This window comes from Trachemys scripta, chromosome 4, assembly GCF_013100865.1.
Source record: "Trachemys scripta elegans isolate TJP31775 chromosome 4, CAS_Tse_1.0, whole genome shotgun sequence".
NCBI lineage: Eukaryota > Metazoa > Chordata > Testudines > Emydidae > Trachemys > Trachemys scripta.
The window spans coordinates 70910412-70929790 of record NC_048301.1 but is presented as its reverse complement, the minus strand read 5'-3'; the positions used below and the strand labels follow the sequence as shown (position 1 = coordinate 70929790).

General features: G+C 48.3%; 1 protein-coding gene across 4 annotated transcripts in view; it reads left to right on the top strand.

Annotated features, from left to right (window-relative positions):
* Window positions 1-14028, top strand: part of SLC39A13 (solute carrier family 39 member 13) — a 29749-nt gene extending 15721 nt beyond the window's left edge. For all 4 annotated transcript variants that reach the window (XM_034769432.1, XM_034769434.1, XM_034769433.1 and 1 more), the window contains exons 6-10: window positions 8740-8829; window positions 9533-9583; window positions 9847-9979; window positions 10094-10193; window positions 11252-14028. In XM_034769432.1, coding sequence (XP_034625323.1) covers window positions 8740-8829; window positions 9533-9583; window positions 9847-9979; window positions 10094-10193; window positions 11252-11327 — 450 coding nt within the window. In that variant the 3' untranslated portion in view covers window positions 11328-14028. The remainder of the gene's footprint in view (window positions 1-8739; window positions 8830-9532; window positions 9584-9846; window positions 9980-10093; window positions 10194-11251) is intronic.
* Window positions 14029-19379: the final 5351 nt, after the last annotated feature.

Here is a 19379-nt window from a genome sequence, read left to right as displayed (position 1 = left end):
TTAAAAGCTTCTTATAAACTCGGCCCTTTCCTCTCTTAATTCTGTTTCCTTTTATTTTAAAGCTCTGCTTTTACCTATTTCTTAAATTATTTTGCTACTCTTTGTTATCCTTTAACATGTAGGATGCAGTGTAAATCTAGTTTACTATGTACTTTTCATGTTTGTGACTTTCACATGCTCTGGTGTGTGCACATAGAGTAGTGCACAGGTTGGAAGATACTACGTTCAGTGTGTATAAAGGGGAAGAAAAATTGCATGATAATGTGCCAGTATTTTAAAGGAAATGGGAGGACCCGGGAATCTACAGGCTGATTAGCATCAATCCCAGGCAAAATCAAAGAGAGGCTGATGTGAGACATAATCAGTAAAAACTTAAAAGATGGTTGCATAGTTAGTGCCAGCCGACTTGGTTTTATGGAAAATGGGTCTTGTCAGCAAAACTTGATGTAATGTTTGATTATATCACAAGTTTTGTTGATAAACATAACTGTGTCGACATAGTGTTCTTCTGTAAGGCATTTGACTAGTCCCAAATGGCATGCTGATAAAATTAGCAATATACAAAATTAATGTAGCCCGTATTAAATGGACTAAAAACAGTTTAACTGATCGATCATAAAACATAATTGTAAATGGGGAATCCTCATCCAGTGGAGGTACAGTACATCAGGGATCTATTCTCAGCTTATTGCTATTTAATATTTGTGTCAGTTATCTGAAAGAAAACATAAAATCATTGCTGGTAAAATTTGCAGATGACACAAATTGGTGGAGCAGTAAATGATGAGGATAATTTAGTTATACAGATCAACCTGCATCGCTAAGTAAGGTGGGCTTATTTGAACAGCCAAATGCAAGGTCGTACATCAAGGAACAAAGAGTGAGGGATCACACTTAACAGATGGGGGACTGTATCATGGAAAACAGTGACTCTGAGAAGTACGGAAGGGCCAGGGTAGATAATCAATTAAAAATTAGCTCCTATTGTGGTGCTGCTAAGAGGGTGAACACAGTCTCCCATTTATACATCTAAGGACTATCTAGTAGGAATAGGGAGGCGGTATTACCTCTATAAATAGCATTAGTGAGACCATTACTAGAATACTGTGTCCAGTTCTGGTGCCCAGACTTTAAAAAGAAGGCTGAGAAATTGGAAAGCGTTCATAAAAGAGCTACAGGAATGCTATGAGATCTGAAAAATATGTCTTACAGTGAGAGACTAAAGACGTTTATTCTCAGAGAAGGTTAATAGATTACTTGATCATGGTCTGCCAGTACCTACATGATGAAGTGGATGGCTCTTTAATCTAGCCAAATGAGGCATAACACAATCCAATGCTTACAAATTAAAACTAGACAATTTAGGATTAGAAATAAGGCATAATTTTTAATGAGGGTAATTAACCATTGGAACAATTTACTTAAGGATGAGAGAGATTCTCAAAGTACATGAGAGCAAGAGAGAGTGCTCAGTGAAGCGGGTTCAGCTATGGAATGAGCTTCCAAAAGTTTTAGGCTAATCTAGAGCCTGATCACCTTAGCGCATGCCTTTCCTGTGATAACGTTTTCCCACTAGCCAGAATGAGATGCCTTAAGCAGTTTCTTAGAACCACAAAAGCGCAGAAGACTCCATGAAGTCCACTAGAGACATTGCTATGTAAATCAAATTAATTTGTGCAGAACTTAAATACTATAGTGGTGGGCACTATAGAAAACACTAAAAAGGAGATGGAGACAAGCCAGTGTGGGGGCAGCAGGTGGGCACTTGCTTGTAGTTGTTTAGAAGTGTTTATCAGAATATGTCAGTAGGCAGCAGCCAACCTCAAAGTAGGTCCATCAGAATTGAAATTGGCTTCTTAGGGGCTGTTAGCACTTTCCTTTGATTTGTTTCTTGTTCTTTAAGAAAAAAAAATCTGCAAAATTCTTCTTGTTTTTTTTTTCATTTAATGCAATATTTAAAGTTTCTAAGCAACAAAAAGTAAATTTCAGCTTCCACCAGCAGCATTAGCTCTGCTGCATTGTACCTCCCATGTCTTGCATGGGAGACGTTTGACAAGTTGTATATTAAACTATGCAATTGACTGGAAAACAGACTCTACTTATATTGGAACCCAGTTGCTTATGCAAATTTGTGGACACCATCTAAAATCTGTTGTTGCTTTATAATTGGATTTATTCCTCCAGACTGCCTTCCTTTTCTTCTCTTTCTCTAGTAAGCCTCTTTCTCGTCTTCTCTCCCTGTCTTTAGAGCTCTTTCTATGCTTGTACCTCTCTTCCCCTTCCCCACTAAGATGGAGTTCTCAACCCTAAGGGCTCCCCCTGTCTGCACTAGAGCTAAATGTGGCAATGCAGTGTCCTGTCTAAAGCACAGACATGGGCTTTAAGCCACTGACCAGCCCTGCCCCACCATGATTCACCTGCTCTTAGAGTGGGTAAAAGACGGTTACTCACCGTTGTAACTGTTGTTCTTCGAGATGTGTTGCTCATATCCATTCCATTAGGTGTGCGTGCGCCGCGTGCACGATCGTCGGAAGATTTTTACCCTAGCAACACCGGCGGGTCGGCTGTGGAGCCCCCTAGAGTGGCGCCTTCATGGCGCTGAATATATACCCCAGCCGACCCGGCGCCCCCTCAGTTCCTTCTTGCCGGCTACTCCGACAGTGGGGACGGGGGGCGGGTTTGGAATGGATATGAGCAACACATCTCGAAGAACAACAGTTACAACGGTGAGTAACCGTCTTTTCTTCTTCGAGTGCTTGCTCATATCCATTCCATTAGGTGACTCCCAAGCCCAACTTAGGTGGTGGGGTCGGAGTGAGACATTGCTGTGTGCAAAACCGCTGATCCGAATGCAGCATCGTCCCTGGACTGCTGCACTAGTGCATAGTGAGCTGTAAACGTGTGGACTGATGACCAAACCGCCGCTCTACAAATGTCCTGGATCGGAACTTGCGCCAGGAAAGCAGTCGAGGAAGCTTGGGCCCTCGTGGAGTGAGCGGTGAGGTGCGGTGCTGAGACGCCTGCCAGGTCATAGCAAGTCCGGATGCAAGACGTAATCCAGGAGGATAGGCGTTGTGAGGAGACCGGTGAGCCTTTCATTCGGTCGGCCACTGCAACGAAGAGTTGCGTCGTCTTTCTAAAGTGCTTTGTGCGGTCAATATAGAAGGCCAGGGCCCTGCGTACGTCCAGGGAATGCAAACGTTGATCCTGGCGAGTGGCATGTGGTTTGGGATAAAAGACCGGGAGAAATATGTCCTGGTTGATATGAAAAGGAGAAACCACCTTAGGGAGAAAGGCCGGATGTGGACGAAGCTGCACTTTATCCTTATGAAAAACTGTGTAAGGGGGCTCAGATGTAAGCGCCCTGAGTTCAGAAACGCGCCTTGCTGAGGTGATGGCTACGAGGAAGGCTGTCTTCCAGGATAGGTACAGAAGTGAACAGGTGGCCAGTGGCTCGAATGGAGGACCTGTGAGCTTGGAGAGAACCAGGTTGAGGTCCCACGTCGGGACTGGCTGACGTTGTTGAGGGTACGTCCGGTCTAAGCCCTTGAGGAATCTAACGACCATCGGGTTAGAGAATACCGAGGACGCGAGTTCCCCTGGGTGAAAGGCCGATATAGCGGCCAGGTGAACTCTAATTGAAGATATCGCCAACCCCTGTTGTTTTAGGGAGAGGAGATAGTCCAAAATGAGAGGAATGGGTGCCTGCAACGGGGATGTGGCTCGTTGTTCGCACCAACAGGAGAACCGTTTCCACTTGGCCAGGTACGTGGTCCGTGTTGAGGGCTTCCTACTGCTCAGCAGAATCTGTTGGACAGAGTGCGAGCACTGCTGCTCTGCCTGGGTGAACCATGGAGCAGCCACGCTGTGAGGTGGAGTGATTGCAGGTCGGGGTGACGCAACCGGCCGTGGTCCTGAGAGATGAGATCCGGACACAACGGAAGCGGGATCGGTGTCTGAACCGAGAGCTCCAACAGTGTGGTGTACCAATGTTGTCTCGGCCACGCAGGAGCGATCAGAATTACCTGTGCCTGGTCTCTGCGCAGTTTGAGCAGTACCTTGTGGACCAGAGGGAACGGAGGGAAGGCATAAAACAGGTGGTCTTTCCAGGGAAGTAGAAAGGCATCCGAGAGGGAGCCCGGAGCTCGACCTTGTAGGGAGCAGAACACGTGGCACTTCCTGTTGTCTCGAGATGCAAACAGGTCTATCTGGGGAAACCCCCACCTCTGGAAGATGGAATGTATAATGTCCGGACGGATAGACCACTCGTGCGTTTGGAAGGACCTGCTGAGTCGGTCCGCTAGAGTGTTCTGGACTCCAGGGAGGAACGATGCCGTGAGATGGATTGAGTGGGCGATGCAGAAGTCCCACAGGCGAATGGCCTCTTGGCATAGAATTGACGAACGTGCTCCTCCTTGCTTGTTGATGTAGAACATGGCCGTGGTGTTGTCGATGAGAACTAACACACAGCGGCCACGTAGGAGATTGAGGAATGCCTGGCATGCCAGGCGTACCGCCATCAGTTCCCGAACATTGATGTGTAGGGCTAACTGGGATGCAGTCCACAGGCCCTGGGTATGGTGTTCGTTGAGATGGGCGCCCCAACCCAGAGATGACGCGTCTGTGACCAGGTGCAGAGAGGGTTGTGGGGCGTGAAATGGCATCCCCTCGCAGACCACATTGTGATCCAGCCACCAGGTGAGGGAGGCCAGGACCGAGTTCGGGACCGTGACCACCATGTTCAGGCTGTCCCGATGTGGACGGTATATTGATGACACCCAGGTTTGAAGCGGGCGAAGTCGAAGTCTGGCATGCCTGGTTACGTACGTGCAGGAAGCCATGTGACCCAGCAGGGTAAGGCACGACCTCACCGTGGTAGTTGGGAAGGCCTTGAGCCCTTGAATGAGGTTCGTGATGGTGCCAAAGCGGTTGTCTGGCAGGATGGCTTGTGCACGTCTGGAGTCTAGAACTGCGCCGATGAATTCTATTCTCTGGGTAGGTTCTAGAGTGGATTTGTCCTTGTTGAGAAGGATGCCCAACTCGTTGAATGTGTGCACTATTCTGTGGACGTGAGCTTGAACTTGCTCCTTGGTGCGACCGCGCACCAGCCAGTCGTCTAGGTACGGGAACACCTGTATCCCTTGCCGACGAAGGTACGCTGCCACGACAGCCATACATTTCGTGAACACCCTTGGGGCCGAGGATAGGCCGAAGGGAAGGACTGTAAATTGGTAGTGCACCGTGTTTACCACGAATCGCAGGAAGCGTCTGTGAGGTGGGTAAATTGAGATGTGAAAGTATGCGTCTTTCATGTCGAGGGCGGCGAACCAGTCTCCAGGATCGAGGGAAGGGATAATGGCCCCCAAAGAGACCATGCGGAACTTCAACTTTATTACGAATTTGTTGAGTCCGCGCAAGTCCAAGATGGGTCGCAGACCTCCTTTGGACTTGGGGATCAGGAAGTAACGGGAATAAAATCCCCTGTCCTTTAACTCTATCGGAACCTCCTCTATGGCCCCCATGGCCAGGAGCGTAGAAACCTCCTGTATAAGAAGTTGCTCGTGAGAAGGGTCCCTGAAGAGGGACGGGGAAGGGGGGGAGGAGGGGGGGATGGAAGAAAACTGGATAGCGTATCCCCTCTCCACCGTGCGGAGGACCCAACGGTCCGAAGTTATAAGGGACCAAGCACGGTGGAAGTGGGAGAGGCGATCCCGAAAGGAGGGAGCTGGATCCTGGGGGATGACTGAGGCGCCGTCCTCGACCGCACCTTCAAAAGTTCTGTCTAGGACCTGAAGGTGGTCTTGGTGGCCCTTGGTTCTGACCGGGTTGAGGGCCAGCCCATCTTCTCCTACCACCTCGCCCTCGCCTTCTGGCAGGGTCCTGTCTCTGACGAGGTGGAGGGGGGTAAAAACGTTGAGGCTGGGGCCTAAATGGTTTGCGCTGGGGACCCGCAACATGCATCCCCAAGGAGCGCATGATTGTCCTGGAGTCTTTGAGGCTCTGCAATCGAGAGTCCGTCTTCTCCGAGAACAACCCCTGTCCTTCAAAGGGCAAATCCTGTAGGGTCTGCTGTAATTCAGGGGGCAAACCCGAAACTTGGAGCCAGGAGGTCCTGCGCATAGCGATACCTGCGGCCAGGGTTCTTGCGGCCGAGTCCGCTATGTCCAGGGAGGCCTGTAAGGAGGTCCGAGCCACCTTCTTACCCTCCTCAACCATGGCTCCAAACTCTTCCCTGGACTCTTGGGGAATCAACTCCTTAAACTTCCCCATAGAGTTCCAGGAGTTGAAATTGTAGCGGCTCAGTAGCGCCTGTTGATTCGCCGCTCTAAGTTGTAGCCCTCCGGCTGAGTAAACCTTACGGCCAAACAGATCAAGCCGCTTAGCCTCTTTTGATTTTGGCGCTGCAGCCTGCTGGCCGTGGCGCTCTCGTGCATTCACTGATTCCACCACCAGTGAACACGGTTGGGGGTGGGTGTACAAGTACCCATAGTCCTTAGATGGGACAAAGTATTTCCTTTCCACCCCTCTCGCTGTGGGTGGAATGGAGGCAGGAGTTTGCCATATCGTATCCGCATTCGTTTGGATCGTGCGGATCAAGGGTAACGCCACCCTCGATGGGGCATCCGATCCAAGGATATTCACGATCGGGTCGTGCACCTCCACTATCTCCTCCGCCTGCAGGTCCATATTACGGGCCATCCTACGCAGGAGATCCTGGTGAGCCCGAAGATCTATCGGAGGGGGACCCGTGCATGAAGTGCCTGCCACTGCCTCGTCCGGAGAGGAGGAGGAGGATGCCTCCGGTGGTACTGGATCCAAGGGGGGGTCCCGGTCCCCCTGCTCTTGGGTCGGAGCGTCACCTGCACTTGGGTCCATGGTGTCGGGTGGTGTAGACACAGAAGCCTCCACGCCTCCAGGCGGAGGCCGAGAGATGGTGGATTCTGGGGCCCTTCTGACCGAGTGACCCGAGCGAGAGGTCGATGGTAATGAAGCCCCTTGCTCCTGGTGGTACGCCCACGGGGTCCAAAACGACCAGTGAGATGGTCCATGAGAGTGGTCCTCTGCCCTCTCCTGCCAATGGCCCAAGTCTCGTTCCTCGGCCTGCCCCTGAGGGGGGTATGCCGATCTCGACAGGTCCTCCGAGGAGCGAGACACCGATCTTGACGGCCATGGCGGTGCCGCGAAAGATGAAACGATCCCCGTGGTCTGCGGTGCCGCACGGTGCCGGTCCGGAGATGATCTATCTCTGTGCGGTGCCGGCGATCGGTGCTGATGACCTCGTCGGTGCCGGGAGTCAGATCTGGACCTCGACGAGGACCTAGAGTATGCTCGGTGCCGGGAGCGGCCCCTCGACGTCGAGCGTCGACCGTAGCGGTGCCGAGAACTACGTCTCGACGTTGACCGGTGCCGACGATCATATCGGTGCCGAGACGTAGAGCGGTGCCGCGAAGAAGATCTTGGCCGCGAGAACGACCGGTGCCGAGACGATATTCGGTGCCGGGACTGCGAGCGGCGTGGGGACCTGCTTCGGGACCTGGATCGGCGCCGAGGTTCCAGCCCTTGTGATGGAGGGCGCATCAAGGCAGGTTTCCCTCTTGACTGTACCGGGCGAGTCAACGGTGCAGTCGGTGCCGGTGGTTGAGGCGGTGCGGGCTCCGTGAGAGCTATTAAGTCTCTCGCCGCCGCGAAGGTCTCTGGAGTCGACGGGAGACACTGTATCACCGCCGGCCTCGGTGGAGACGCTATTTGCACCGGACTCGACGGCCTCGGCGCCGGAGTCGACGGTGCTGGAGGCGCTTGCTTCCGTTGCTCCACCGGCGGACGCGGCTCTACCCCCGGCACTGGGGGAGCCGGCGTCTTCGGCACGGATGTCCCCGTCTTATGGGCTTTTTTATGCCCTGGGGATAATGACCGGCGCCGAGGCACTTGCTGCGCTTGCGGTGCCGACGAGGTCCGGTGCCGGGGAGGCTTGTCTGACGCCACTCGCGTGGTCATCATAGCCGGTGCCGCCGGGGCACTGCGCACCGAGGTGCTAGGTGCCGGAGTCTGGCCCGTAGAAGGAGTGTCCGGGCTGAGTGCCGCCTCCATTAGGAGTTGCCTGAGCCGAAAGTCCCGCTCCTTCTTGGTTCTTGGTTTGAAGGCCTTACAGATCTTGCATTTATCTGTTTGGTGGGACTCTCCCAGGCACTTCAAACAGGAGTCGTGCGGGTCGCTCGTGGGCATAGGCTTAGCGCAGGAGGCGCACTGCTTGAAGCCGGGAGCGTTGGGCATGAGCCCGGGCCCGCGGCCGGGGGAGAAAGGGGGAGACGACCCCCTTAACCCCCTGAACTACAATAACAACTATAACAACTTTTTAACTATAAACACTAGAACTACAACTATAACTATAACTTCGAATGACTAAGTAAGCTAGGGAGAGTGGAGGACAGCTATGCCGCGCTCCACAGTTCCAACGACCGTCAGGGGCGGTAAGAAGGAACTGAGGGGGCGCCGGGTCGGCTGGGGTATATATTCAGCGCCATGAAGGCGCCACTCTAGGGGGCTCCACAGCCGACCCGCCGGTGTTGCTAGGGTAAAAATCTTCCGACGATCGTGCACGCGGCGCGCGCACACCTAATGGAATGGATATGAGCAAGCACTCGAAGAAGAACTTGCCCGTTGGCTGTACCTGATGCTTCCCCCTACCCTGAACCTCATCAAATTCCCTCACTCATGAATGCCTCTGACTTCCCTCTGCAGATCAGTGGATACCTTAACCTGTTGGCTAATACCATTGATAACTTCACACATGGCCTGGCGGTGGCAGCCAGCTTCCTGGTTAGCAGAAAGGTAAGATTTGTGCCGCACCCCCCTGCCAAACTGGAGATCTGGGAGAACCCTTCTCTCAGCTGTAGTGTGTGCCTGCCTGCCAAGTAAATGACTTGGGGATCACTTCCCCAAGGGGTAGCTGCCAAGATAGTGCTGTACTGGAGAAAACAGCAGGGAGCAGCCCTGCTTGGGACACAGCCTTTCTGGCTCTAATGCAGGGGTAGGCAATCTATGGCACGCGTGCCAAAGGCGGCACGCGAGCTGATTTTCAGTGGCACTCACACTGCCCGGGTCCTGGCCACCAGTCCGGGCGGCTTTGCATTTTAATTCAATTTTAAATGAAGCTTCTTAAACATTTTAAAAACCTTATTTACTTTACATACAACAGTAGTTTAGTTATATATTATAGACTTATTGAAAGAGACCTTCTAAAACCGTTAAAATGTATTATTGGCACGCGAAACCTTAAATTAGAGTGAATAAATGAAGACTTGGCCCACCATTTCTGAAAGGTTCCTGACCCCTGCTCTAATGTTTCAGATCTTGGAGACCCTTGGCCCCTGCATTAGGCATGCATGGACCAGATAGTTATCTCATATGTCTCTATACTGAGCGCTTAACACAAGGCAGCCAGAGTCCTTTCCCTTTAGGGGTGGGGGGCTGTACTCTCAGCACCACTGAGCTTTGAGACCATTTCCTAATAGACTTTTCCCATCTTCTGCAGGTTGGGCTCCTAACCACCCTGGCAATCCTACTGCACGAAATCCCACATGAGGTGAGAAGGGTCTGCAGCCTGTTGCCAGGGGAACTGGGAAGTTAGGACCTGGTCTGAAGCAGGACAGCAGTGCTCTGTCTGCGGGAAGAGGGCTGGTGGGGGTTACCTCTGCTCTGCATCATTCTTTCCTTTCCTTGGAGGAGCTGCTCCCTGCTGAGTGCTGGTGTTCACCCACCATGTTTCTAGTCGAGCTATCTCTTTGTTAATGCTGGTTGTGTTCAGGAGAGTTAGGATCGATAACCACTGACTCTGCTTTCCCATAGGTAGGAGACTTTGCCATCCTGCTCCGGGCTGGGTTTGACCGCTGGAGTGCAGCCAAGATGCAGCTTTCCACAGCTCTGGGTGGAATTCTAGGAACCTGCTTTGCAATCTGTTCTCAGTCGCCTAAAGGAACAGGTAAGGCTCACTGGGGCTGCATTGAGGAATGTGTCCGATTGTGTGCCTACTTTCCTCTGTCTGTTCTCCTATATCCCTTCTCATTACTAATGGTGATTTTCACTGCATGTGCAGGGGAAACTGTAGCTTGGATTCTCCCATTCACCTCCGGGGGATTCCTGTACATTGCCTTGGTAAACGTTGTGCCTGACCTCCTAGAGGAGAAGAATCCCTGGTAAGTGGCTCCATTGTGGTTACTAGTATGCTGGTATAGCATTTCTGCTGTGGTGGTGGGAGAGAACATGGTGGTAAAGCCTCCTGGATGCCACCACACTGTTCCTGGGAGCAGGTGAGCACTTTCTCCCCAAATCCCATGAGAGGTGAGATGGTATCTATCAGAGTCTGCTGTGCTGTGCCAGGTACTCAGCTTCTGGCTGCTAGTTAATACAGGGCACGCTGACTGACAGGTTTATCACAGCCTATCTCTAATATGATGTGCTGGCTCCTGAGCATGTTAGATAGAACAGATTCAGTCTAGGCTGTGGTCTAGCCAAGCGCCTGACCTAACGCTGTCCTCGGGGTATCTACTCCTTCCCCATCCCTAATTCAGTGCTTTGCTGAATTGACATTGTGAGGGTATAAAACAAGCAATCAATGCCAATTTGATACTGAATACTGACTGAATTCATCTGTTGACATGAATGCATTCAGCTCCCAGCAAAGCCAATGTCACTTCCAATTATCTTTTAACCCTCTGATCTTTGAGAGTTTGCCACTGCAGGGACCATTCTCTTTCAGAGGAATAGCAAGTTATTATGACTTAAGATTTCTCAGTCACTTTCCATTATGATGGATTTTTAATTCTTCCCATTGCACTCTGCTCCCTAGATGTATTAATTTCCCAACATTTGTTTTCACGAAATATAGTCCTTTGTACTGCTGCCATTCAGTGACAAATCCCAACTCTCTGTTCATTACTGTCATCAATAGTACCAATCTTCCATAGAATAATCACTACATCCTTACCACTTCCAGTATCCAGCCTGGTCTCCTATTAGAGTGGTTTCTCAGACCTCTCTCTGCCACACACATGGAAGTGTTGTGAATATCTTTCCTACTCCTGGAGGTGGCTGCCTTGCCCAAGCGCATGTCTTCACTCAAACAACAGCCTTGTTCTGAGTGACAAGTCTAGAGGGGCAGAGTGCATAAGAGATTGGACTCCTGAGCCCCTGTACTTGTGCAGATTGGGACTGGTTCCTGGCCCATTCTGACTCTCTCTTGTTTCTTCCCTAGGAACTCCGTGCAGCAGATCCTTCTCCTGTGCACAGGCATTACAGTCATGGTGCTGCTCTCACTCACTACAGAATGACCTCCTCTCAGACCTCCTCATGCTGCCTCCCAGAGCTGCATTGACTTTGAGCTGTTACAAAGCAATAAGGAACACTAATGTAACTTCCTGTGTGTGCGCTTATGGGTCCAGCTGCTAGTGTGAGAGGCAGTTGAGAAAAAGAGGGAGTCATTGGGGATGCTGGACTCCATTCCCTGGCTCTTCTATCCCTGCTCTGTTAAAATCCCACAAACCAGGGCTTCCAATGTTGGTGTTTTATGGAGTGAAAGCTTTTAAGGAGAAGAAATGAACCAACAACCTGTTCCAAGGAGAACAGACTGTCTCACCCTGGAGTAAGAACAAGTGTTGGAATTGCACATCTTAAGCTGCTCAGTGAATAGACAAGATCCCTGTATCTGGCAAAGAAGGATTTACCTGCTACTCCAGGCTTAGAAAGAAAACAATTTCCCCAAAGCAGCAGCAAACCACCAACATTCCCCAGTGTAGCCTACCTGGCAGGAGCAAAGGTACTATCAAAACCACATGGGTGCATAGAGGTGAGAAGGCCCCTTCCCACGCAGCCCTCATTTATCAGTAGAAAAATGGGATGGTGTCAGCCCGGACAGTCTGCCTCTCTGAGTTCTTCTGCATTAGCTTTGAAATCAGGCCTAATACTTGGGGCAGGTTGGGATAGGAGGTTATATAGCTTAGCCTGAAAGCTTCTGCCTTTAACCTTAACTCCTCTGTTTAGAGAATCTATCCCCTCCCCTGTTCAACACAGCCTAAGTGCATATTTGAGAAATGGTCAGCAAATGTTTCCTATCATCCCAGATCATCAGCTCATCTATATCTGGGGGAAACCTGCTCAGTCACTGCCCCCCTCCTAAGGCCTCTCATCAGCAGGTGTAGAGTGAGCAGGGCCTGGACTCTGGCCTCCACCAGAGGAGGAATGGGGGGAGGAGGAATGGAGGAGAGAGAAAACACTGACTATACATAGAGAAAGGGCAGAGTAGAGAAGAAAACATCGTGTGTGTGTGTGTGTGTGTGTGTGTGGAAGAGATGGATGGGGCAGTGTTTTCGGTCCCTGAGATTTCCGACACAGTTTAGGAAGGCAGCAAGCAGGTCCCTGGTATCAAAAAGGTTGAGAAACACTGGAAAGGGGAACCTGCCGGTGAGAAGGATGAAAAGTGAGTCTGAAATCACTGTGGCTGTAAAGCTTGGAGAAGGAATCTGAGTGTGACAGTGACTGTGCCCTTGAGTTGAAGTCATGTGGTGTCTGGGATCCCATTTGATGCCAGTTTAACCGACTAGTAAAACTAAATCTAAAAATTCCTGGTTTAAACTGATGGGGATTACCAACTCTGACAACCCCACCTCCTCTGGAATGTCAGAACTCCCTAAACATATGCACACTTGCTTAGGCTTTACCTATAGGAGAAAGTTGCACTGATTTTAATTAAATCAGTTTAGAACCAATGTAGTTAAATTAATGCAACCTCCTTGTGTGAGGCACAAAATAAGAGTCCACAACAGGATGTTCTGAATCCTTCCTGTGCCATCAGACATCACATAGGATACAAATGAGCTCTGCCATTAACCAGGGGTTGCATCAATTTAAATCTGTATCTAAATTGCTTTTGTTAAATAAATACAGCTTTCTTGTGTAGCCAGGACCTTTTTGAAAAGGGCTGGCTCCTGATGCTGTTCAGGACATTTAGGGCTCCAGTGAGTGGCCAGGTTGGCTAAGGCAGTAACAAGCCAGAAGCACTGCCCAGAGCAGGTTGCCCTCATTTCCTTTAGAGCTTTGAAAATGTTGACGATTTCCATATGGTAGCTTCCCTGCCACTTTCTGAAGAAAGCCTGAGAACTTCTGCTTACAACATTCTCTGCAGATGGGCTAGTGACTAAAATCCCTACAGCTTTTCTTACACCTATCCCTACATTACCAGCTAGATCTGTTGGAGCCATGAGGGAGGCTGTTTCAGTGCAATGCTCTTTGACCCTGGAAAGTTGCCTTCCCATGACAGCTGCTGCCTATATCATCCAGCTGCTGTGAGCTCCAATGAAGCAGTCACCCTCTTCGTTTGAGGCATCAGAGATGACCCCTACCCCTTAAGTACTCAGAGAGGCCCCAAGATACTATTTCCACCACAGTGTGGCTAGTTTACCTGGGGGTTGGAGCTACAAAACCTCTGGTGTGGGAGCCTGGAGGAAGCAAATGTATGTACACCCAGCACTTCCCAAGAGTTTATGTTAATTGAAAATCAGGTTGGCATTTTTTAAGTTAAGGGCCCAGTGCATTGCAGGGCTTAGTGCCTGGGCCTTGGTGCTATTGCATCAGTGCCGGGTTTGGCCAAGAATGTAAACCACAGCAGGGATTCTGCTCAGTGTTCAGGAATGTGCAGTGGGTGACACTGAAGCATTAATCACAGAGCTGTTTCTTTTGGCTGGCAGCCCAAGCCTGGACTGAGTCTGCAGTTCTTGGGAAGCTACACCCACAGGGGCAGCACAGGGCTTTAAAGAGCGATGGTTAGCTGCTCCACTGCATGCTGAAACAAGGGCCTGTGGGAGGGAGGCTGTTAGCCACTCCACTACATTTGTCACTTTTGGAAATGCAGAAAAAATCCTATTTTCTAGCTCTATTTTTTCAGCTACTCTTGTGCATTTTCCCATTCATCTGTATTGATCTGATCTGCATGGAGACAATAGAGATGAAATAAATGGTACTGAGTGTTGGTTTGTTTTTCTTGGTAAAGAAACTCCTTCTCTCTTCCACTGCCAGTGGACCACAGAGCAATACCCCTGCAGTTAGCAAGCTATTCCTGGCTCTGCATAGGCCCTATTCCATGATCTGTTCCTAAAGCTTTTGCTAGTGAAAGCACCTTATGTATTTTAAACAACCTGATCTGCCTGCTGTCATGGGAAACTCCTGGATTAGCATGGATGTGGTTTGACCATAGCTGGCTTGGTGTATGTTGTCTCTGCTCCCTCTCCAGGGCAGCAGCTATATGACAGCCCACAGCCCAGAAAATCATAGAAAGTTAAGAGAAGTGAGTTTCCATCTCTGGCCCAATTATCGCTTACCTTCCTTAAAAAATTAAAGCCAAGCCAATTTCCTGCACATTGTGACGGGTGCCCTGCAGCATCCCATCAAACAGTGAATGCAAGAAGAGCCAAGAAGTTTAGCAAGAATTCCTCATGGAGGAATTTCTATTCCCCAAACAAAGACAGGTCAAAAGGGGCAAGATGGGGAGTCCTGGAAAGAGTCAACCCCCTCATCTAAGCGGTTATCGGGTGATGAGAGCACTGGATGGTATTAAATGCTTTCCATTAAAAATGTGAATCATTTGTGCCCCCCCCCCCCAAAAAAAAAAAAAAAAGAAGAAAGAAACAGGAGCTGGAAGAGGGTATGGGGAGGAAAGAGGAATTGATGTTGGATGTAGGTGGTAAGTCTGAGAGAGTGAGTCTTCAAGTTGACTGGTTTAGGAAACACTAATTTTCTGGTCTCTGGAGATTAGAGAGAGCTGCAGATTAAATCAAATGCAATATTTCCAATTCATTTTTAATTCTTGATGTGATTATGGCTTCTGACCAGGCAGGTGCAAAAACTTGCAGAAGAATGTTAGTCCTGTAATTCCCCTTTACATCTTGTGACTCTAAGGTACTAACAAGAGTGTGGTCCCACATGGACAACACAAACAGCCATTAGAGAACCTTGTTAAAACATGATTTAAACAGGCTTCAGTGCAATTCCCCAAAACTGTGCCTGTGCCTGATGGAGCCATGGTACAGGGGCAGTGACAGAAGAAGCAGGCTGCCCAGTATGGTGGGGTTTATGGTGTGGATAGACCCTTAGATTTTGCATTCTGGCTGAGAGTATGCACCTATATTGTCCAGGTTTAGCACAGGCAAGACAATGTCTGATACACACTTCTGTTCCTGAGAGCTGATTTCTAGCCTGAAGATTCATGAAGACCACATTTTTTAACCCAGAAAAGGGTTAAACTTCTTTGTCAGGCCTAGCAAACCGCTGAGTTTCTCCTGGATGCAGGTTTGCAGAGACAGTCTGAACAACTGGCTTTGAACAGTGATAAAGCTGCAGGTGGAAGAATAACTCCCATGAAACAGCCAGGATCAGAAGAGATTTTGTGCCTCTGGAGAAGCTGTATTTAATAACTTGATTCAATTTTAGCCTACTTCTCATTGAATACAATCAAAGGGCTTTTTCTGCTATTTAGGTGGTAGGGGTGGTGAGGAAGAATTATAAATGAATGTCTACAACTGCAGCTGTCCATATTATGTTGACTTAAAAAATCATGAGGCTTTGTTTCTTAACTTTCTGAGTATTCTCAGTGCAGCTTTTCACCATTGGGGTGCCCTGTGTGCTCCCCAGAAGCGTGCAACCTTCTGGGAAGTTTTGACTGTTGGTGAAGGGAACACCCATCTTTTCTTTGAGGCTTGGACCATTCCAGGTAAGGCTATGTTGGGTGCGTGGATGCTGCACACCCTCAATTCCTTGCAGCCTGCAAAGCAGCAAGTCAGATCTACCTCTACATCCACTTTAGTCAGTTGGCCATTACTTTTCCCCAGTTAGGGTTTTTCTCTTGATTGTTTTCTTAGCTCTGGCTCTGTAGTGTACTATAATATAGGTTTTGGGGAAATTTTCCCTGTACTCCCCTTCCCCACCCCCACCACTATCTTATCTACTAAATATGGCAGAATCTGCAAAAAGGATGGGGTTCAAAGAATGATTCACTGGAGGCTCCAATGTTCTCATTTCCTACCAAAGCTAGGCTTGTGTAAAGTGAGCAACTCCATCCGAAGACTGTGGATTTGTACTGTGAATCTCCTTAAGAACTCAAGTTACTGGTAACACTTTCTGAGTGAATTTTCTCATATCTTCTCCCTCCTTAACGACTATACAATTCAGTTGAAAGTATTGAGCTGAAATGTTAGTTTAAAAGCATGTGTTGCTTTCAGTTTTGAACAGTTCTGTTCTTATTACAGATACAATGGGCTTTTACAAAAGCGATCACAAATGAAGGTGAGGTAGGGTAGGGGCACTACACAAAAATGAGGAAGATAGTTAAATGGAGAGTAAAATGAACAGTCACCAGCATGAAATGCCTGCCAGCTGCATGGAAACTATTTAAAAACACCATAATAGAGGTGCAAATTAAATGTTTACCCCCAAATTAAAAAATATAGTAAGAGGACCAAAACAATGCTGCAATGGCTAAACAACAGAGTATAGTAACTCCTCACTTAACATCCTCTGGCTTAACGTTGCTTCAAAGTTACTTTGCTGCTCAATTAGGGAACATGCTCCTTTAAAGTTGTGCAATGCCCCCTTATAACATCGTTTGGTTGACTGCTCTGTCCACTGCTTGTAAGATTCTGTGGAAGAGCAGTGACTTTACAAGGGAGCATTGCACAAGTTCCTCTTCTCTGCCTCCTCCCCCTCCCTCCCAGTGCTTCCCCCAGCGCTTAGGACTTTCTGGGAGGGAGGGGGAAGTGCTGCATCTCCGCTCTCCCCATCCCTCCCAGAAAGTCCTAAACGTGAAGCACTGGGAAGGAGGGAGAGGAGAGGGGAAGCACCACATCACCACTCCTCCCCCTTCCTCCCAGAAAGTCCTAAGCGCCGCTAAACAGCTGTTTGGCGGTGCTTAGGACTTTGGGGCGGGGGGGAGGAGCGAGGATGTGGCTGCTCCGGAGAGGAGATGGAGTTGGGGGTGGGAAGAGGTGGGCCTGGAGCATCCCCCGGCAAACTCGGTGCCTGTTCTTCGGGGAAGCTGCTGCTGCGAAAGTGCTTCCTAGCATCCTTGCCTGTAGCGGGCTGTGCCTGTGTGGGGTAAGCCAGGGACACTTCCCAACCACAGTACAGTATATAATGCCTCTTGTCTGCCCCCAAAAAATTTCCTTGGAACCTAACCCCCCGCATTTACATTAAATCTTATTGGAAAAGTGGATTCATTTAACATTGTTTCACTTAAAGTTGCATTTTTCAGGAACATAACTACAAAGTTAAGTGAGGAGTTACTGTAAAAGAAGCAGTTAAAGGCAAAAAGGCATCCTTTAAAAATTGGAAGTCAGATCCTACTCAGGAGAATAGAAAGGAACATAAACTCTGGCAAGTCAAGAAAGGAGGCAGGCCAAAAAAGAATTTGTAGAGCAACTAGCAAAAGATTCATAAACTAACAGCAAAAAAAAAAAGAAAAAAGGTATGTATATCAGATGTAGGAAGCCTGCCAAACAATCTGTGGGGCCACTGGATGATCCAGGTGCTAAAGAAAGACAAGGCTGTTATGGAGAAGCTAAATGAATTCTTTGCATCAGACTTCACTGCAGAGGATGCGAGGGGAAATTCCCACACCTGAGCCATTCTATTTAAGTGACCAATCTGAAGAGTCAACAGAGGTAGTTTTGGAATAAATTGATAAACAGTAATAAGTCACCAGGACCAGATAGTATTCACCCAAGACTTCTGAAGGAACTCGAACATGAAATAGCAGAACTACCAACTCTGATATATAACCTATCCCTTTAAATCAGCTTCTGAACCAGATGATTGGAGGATAACTAATGTGATGCCAATTTTTAAACAAGGCTTCAGAGATTATCCTGGCAATTACAGGCCCATAACAAAGTCTCTGACCAAAGGGCTTTTAAGCACAATAAGCTGCCATGGGATAAGATGGAAGGCCCTTTTATGGATCAGTAACTGATTAAAAGAGAGGAAAAGGGTAGGAATGAGGGGTCAGTTTTCAGAATGGAGAGGGATAAATAGTGATGATCCCCAGGGATCTGTATAACAAGTATTGTTCATCATATTCATAAATGATCTGGAAAAAGGGGTAAACAGTGAGGTGGCAGTTTGCAGATGATGCAAAATTATTCAAGATGGGTAAATCCAAAGCAAATTCTGAAGAGTTCCAAAGGGATCTCACAAAACTGGGTGACTGAGGAACAAAATGGCAGATGAAATTCAATGATGATAAATGCAAAGTAATGCACATTGGAAAACATAATCCGAACTATACATACAAAATGATGGGACTAAATTAGCTGTTACCACTCAAGAAAGAGATCTTTGTGTTTATTGTGGATAGTTCTCTGAAAACTTCTGAATGTGCAGCAGCAGTTGAAAAAGTTAACAGAATGTTAGGAATCATTAGTAAAAGCATAGATAATAAGACAGTAAATATAATGGCCCTACATAAATCCATGGTATGCCCACACCTGGAATACTGTGTGCAGTTCTAGTCACCCCATCTCAAAAAAGATACATTAGAAATAGAAAAGGTACAGAGAAGGGCAACAAAAATGATTAAGTGTACGGAACAGCTTCTGTGTGAGGAGAGATTTAAGAATAGTGGGACTTTTCAGCTTGGAAAAGAGACAACTAAGGCAGGATATGATAGAGGTCTATAAAATGATGAATGGTGTGGAGAAAGTGAATAAGGAAGTATTATTTATACCTTCACATAACCACAAGAACCAGGAGCCACCCAATGAAATAGGCAGCGCATTTAAAACAAACAAAAAGAAGTACTTCACACAACTCCCAGTCTACCTGTAGAAATGGTTGTCAGGGGATGGTGTGAAGGCCAAAACTATAACCTGGATTAAAAAAAAATTAGATAAGTTCATGAAGGATAGGTCTATCAATGGCTATTACTCAAGTTAGTCAGGGACTAACTAACTCATGCACTGGGTGGGCCTAGGCCTTTGAGTGTCAGATGCTGGAGCTGGAGGACAGAGGATGGATTGCCCTGTTCATTCACTTTGAAGCATCTGTTACTAGCCACTGTTAGAAGACAGGATACTGGGATAGATGGACCATTGGTCTGACCCTGTAGGGCCAGTTTTACACTATGTAGTATACAAGTTCCCCATACCCTTCTGGTAAGGCCCTTCGCTACAGACATGCAGTACCCCTGTTATTCTAGACCTAAGTCCTCAGACAGATTTACAGATAGCCCTGAAGGGTATCTTGTAGCACTCTTGTCTGTTCCGCTCATGGCTCTCTCCAGCTTCACTTGGCTATGATCACAGGATGGTACAGCAGAATGCACATTCACTAGAGACTAGGCT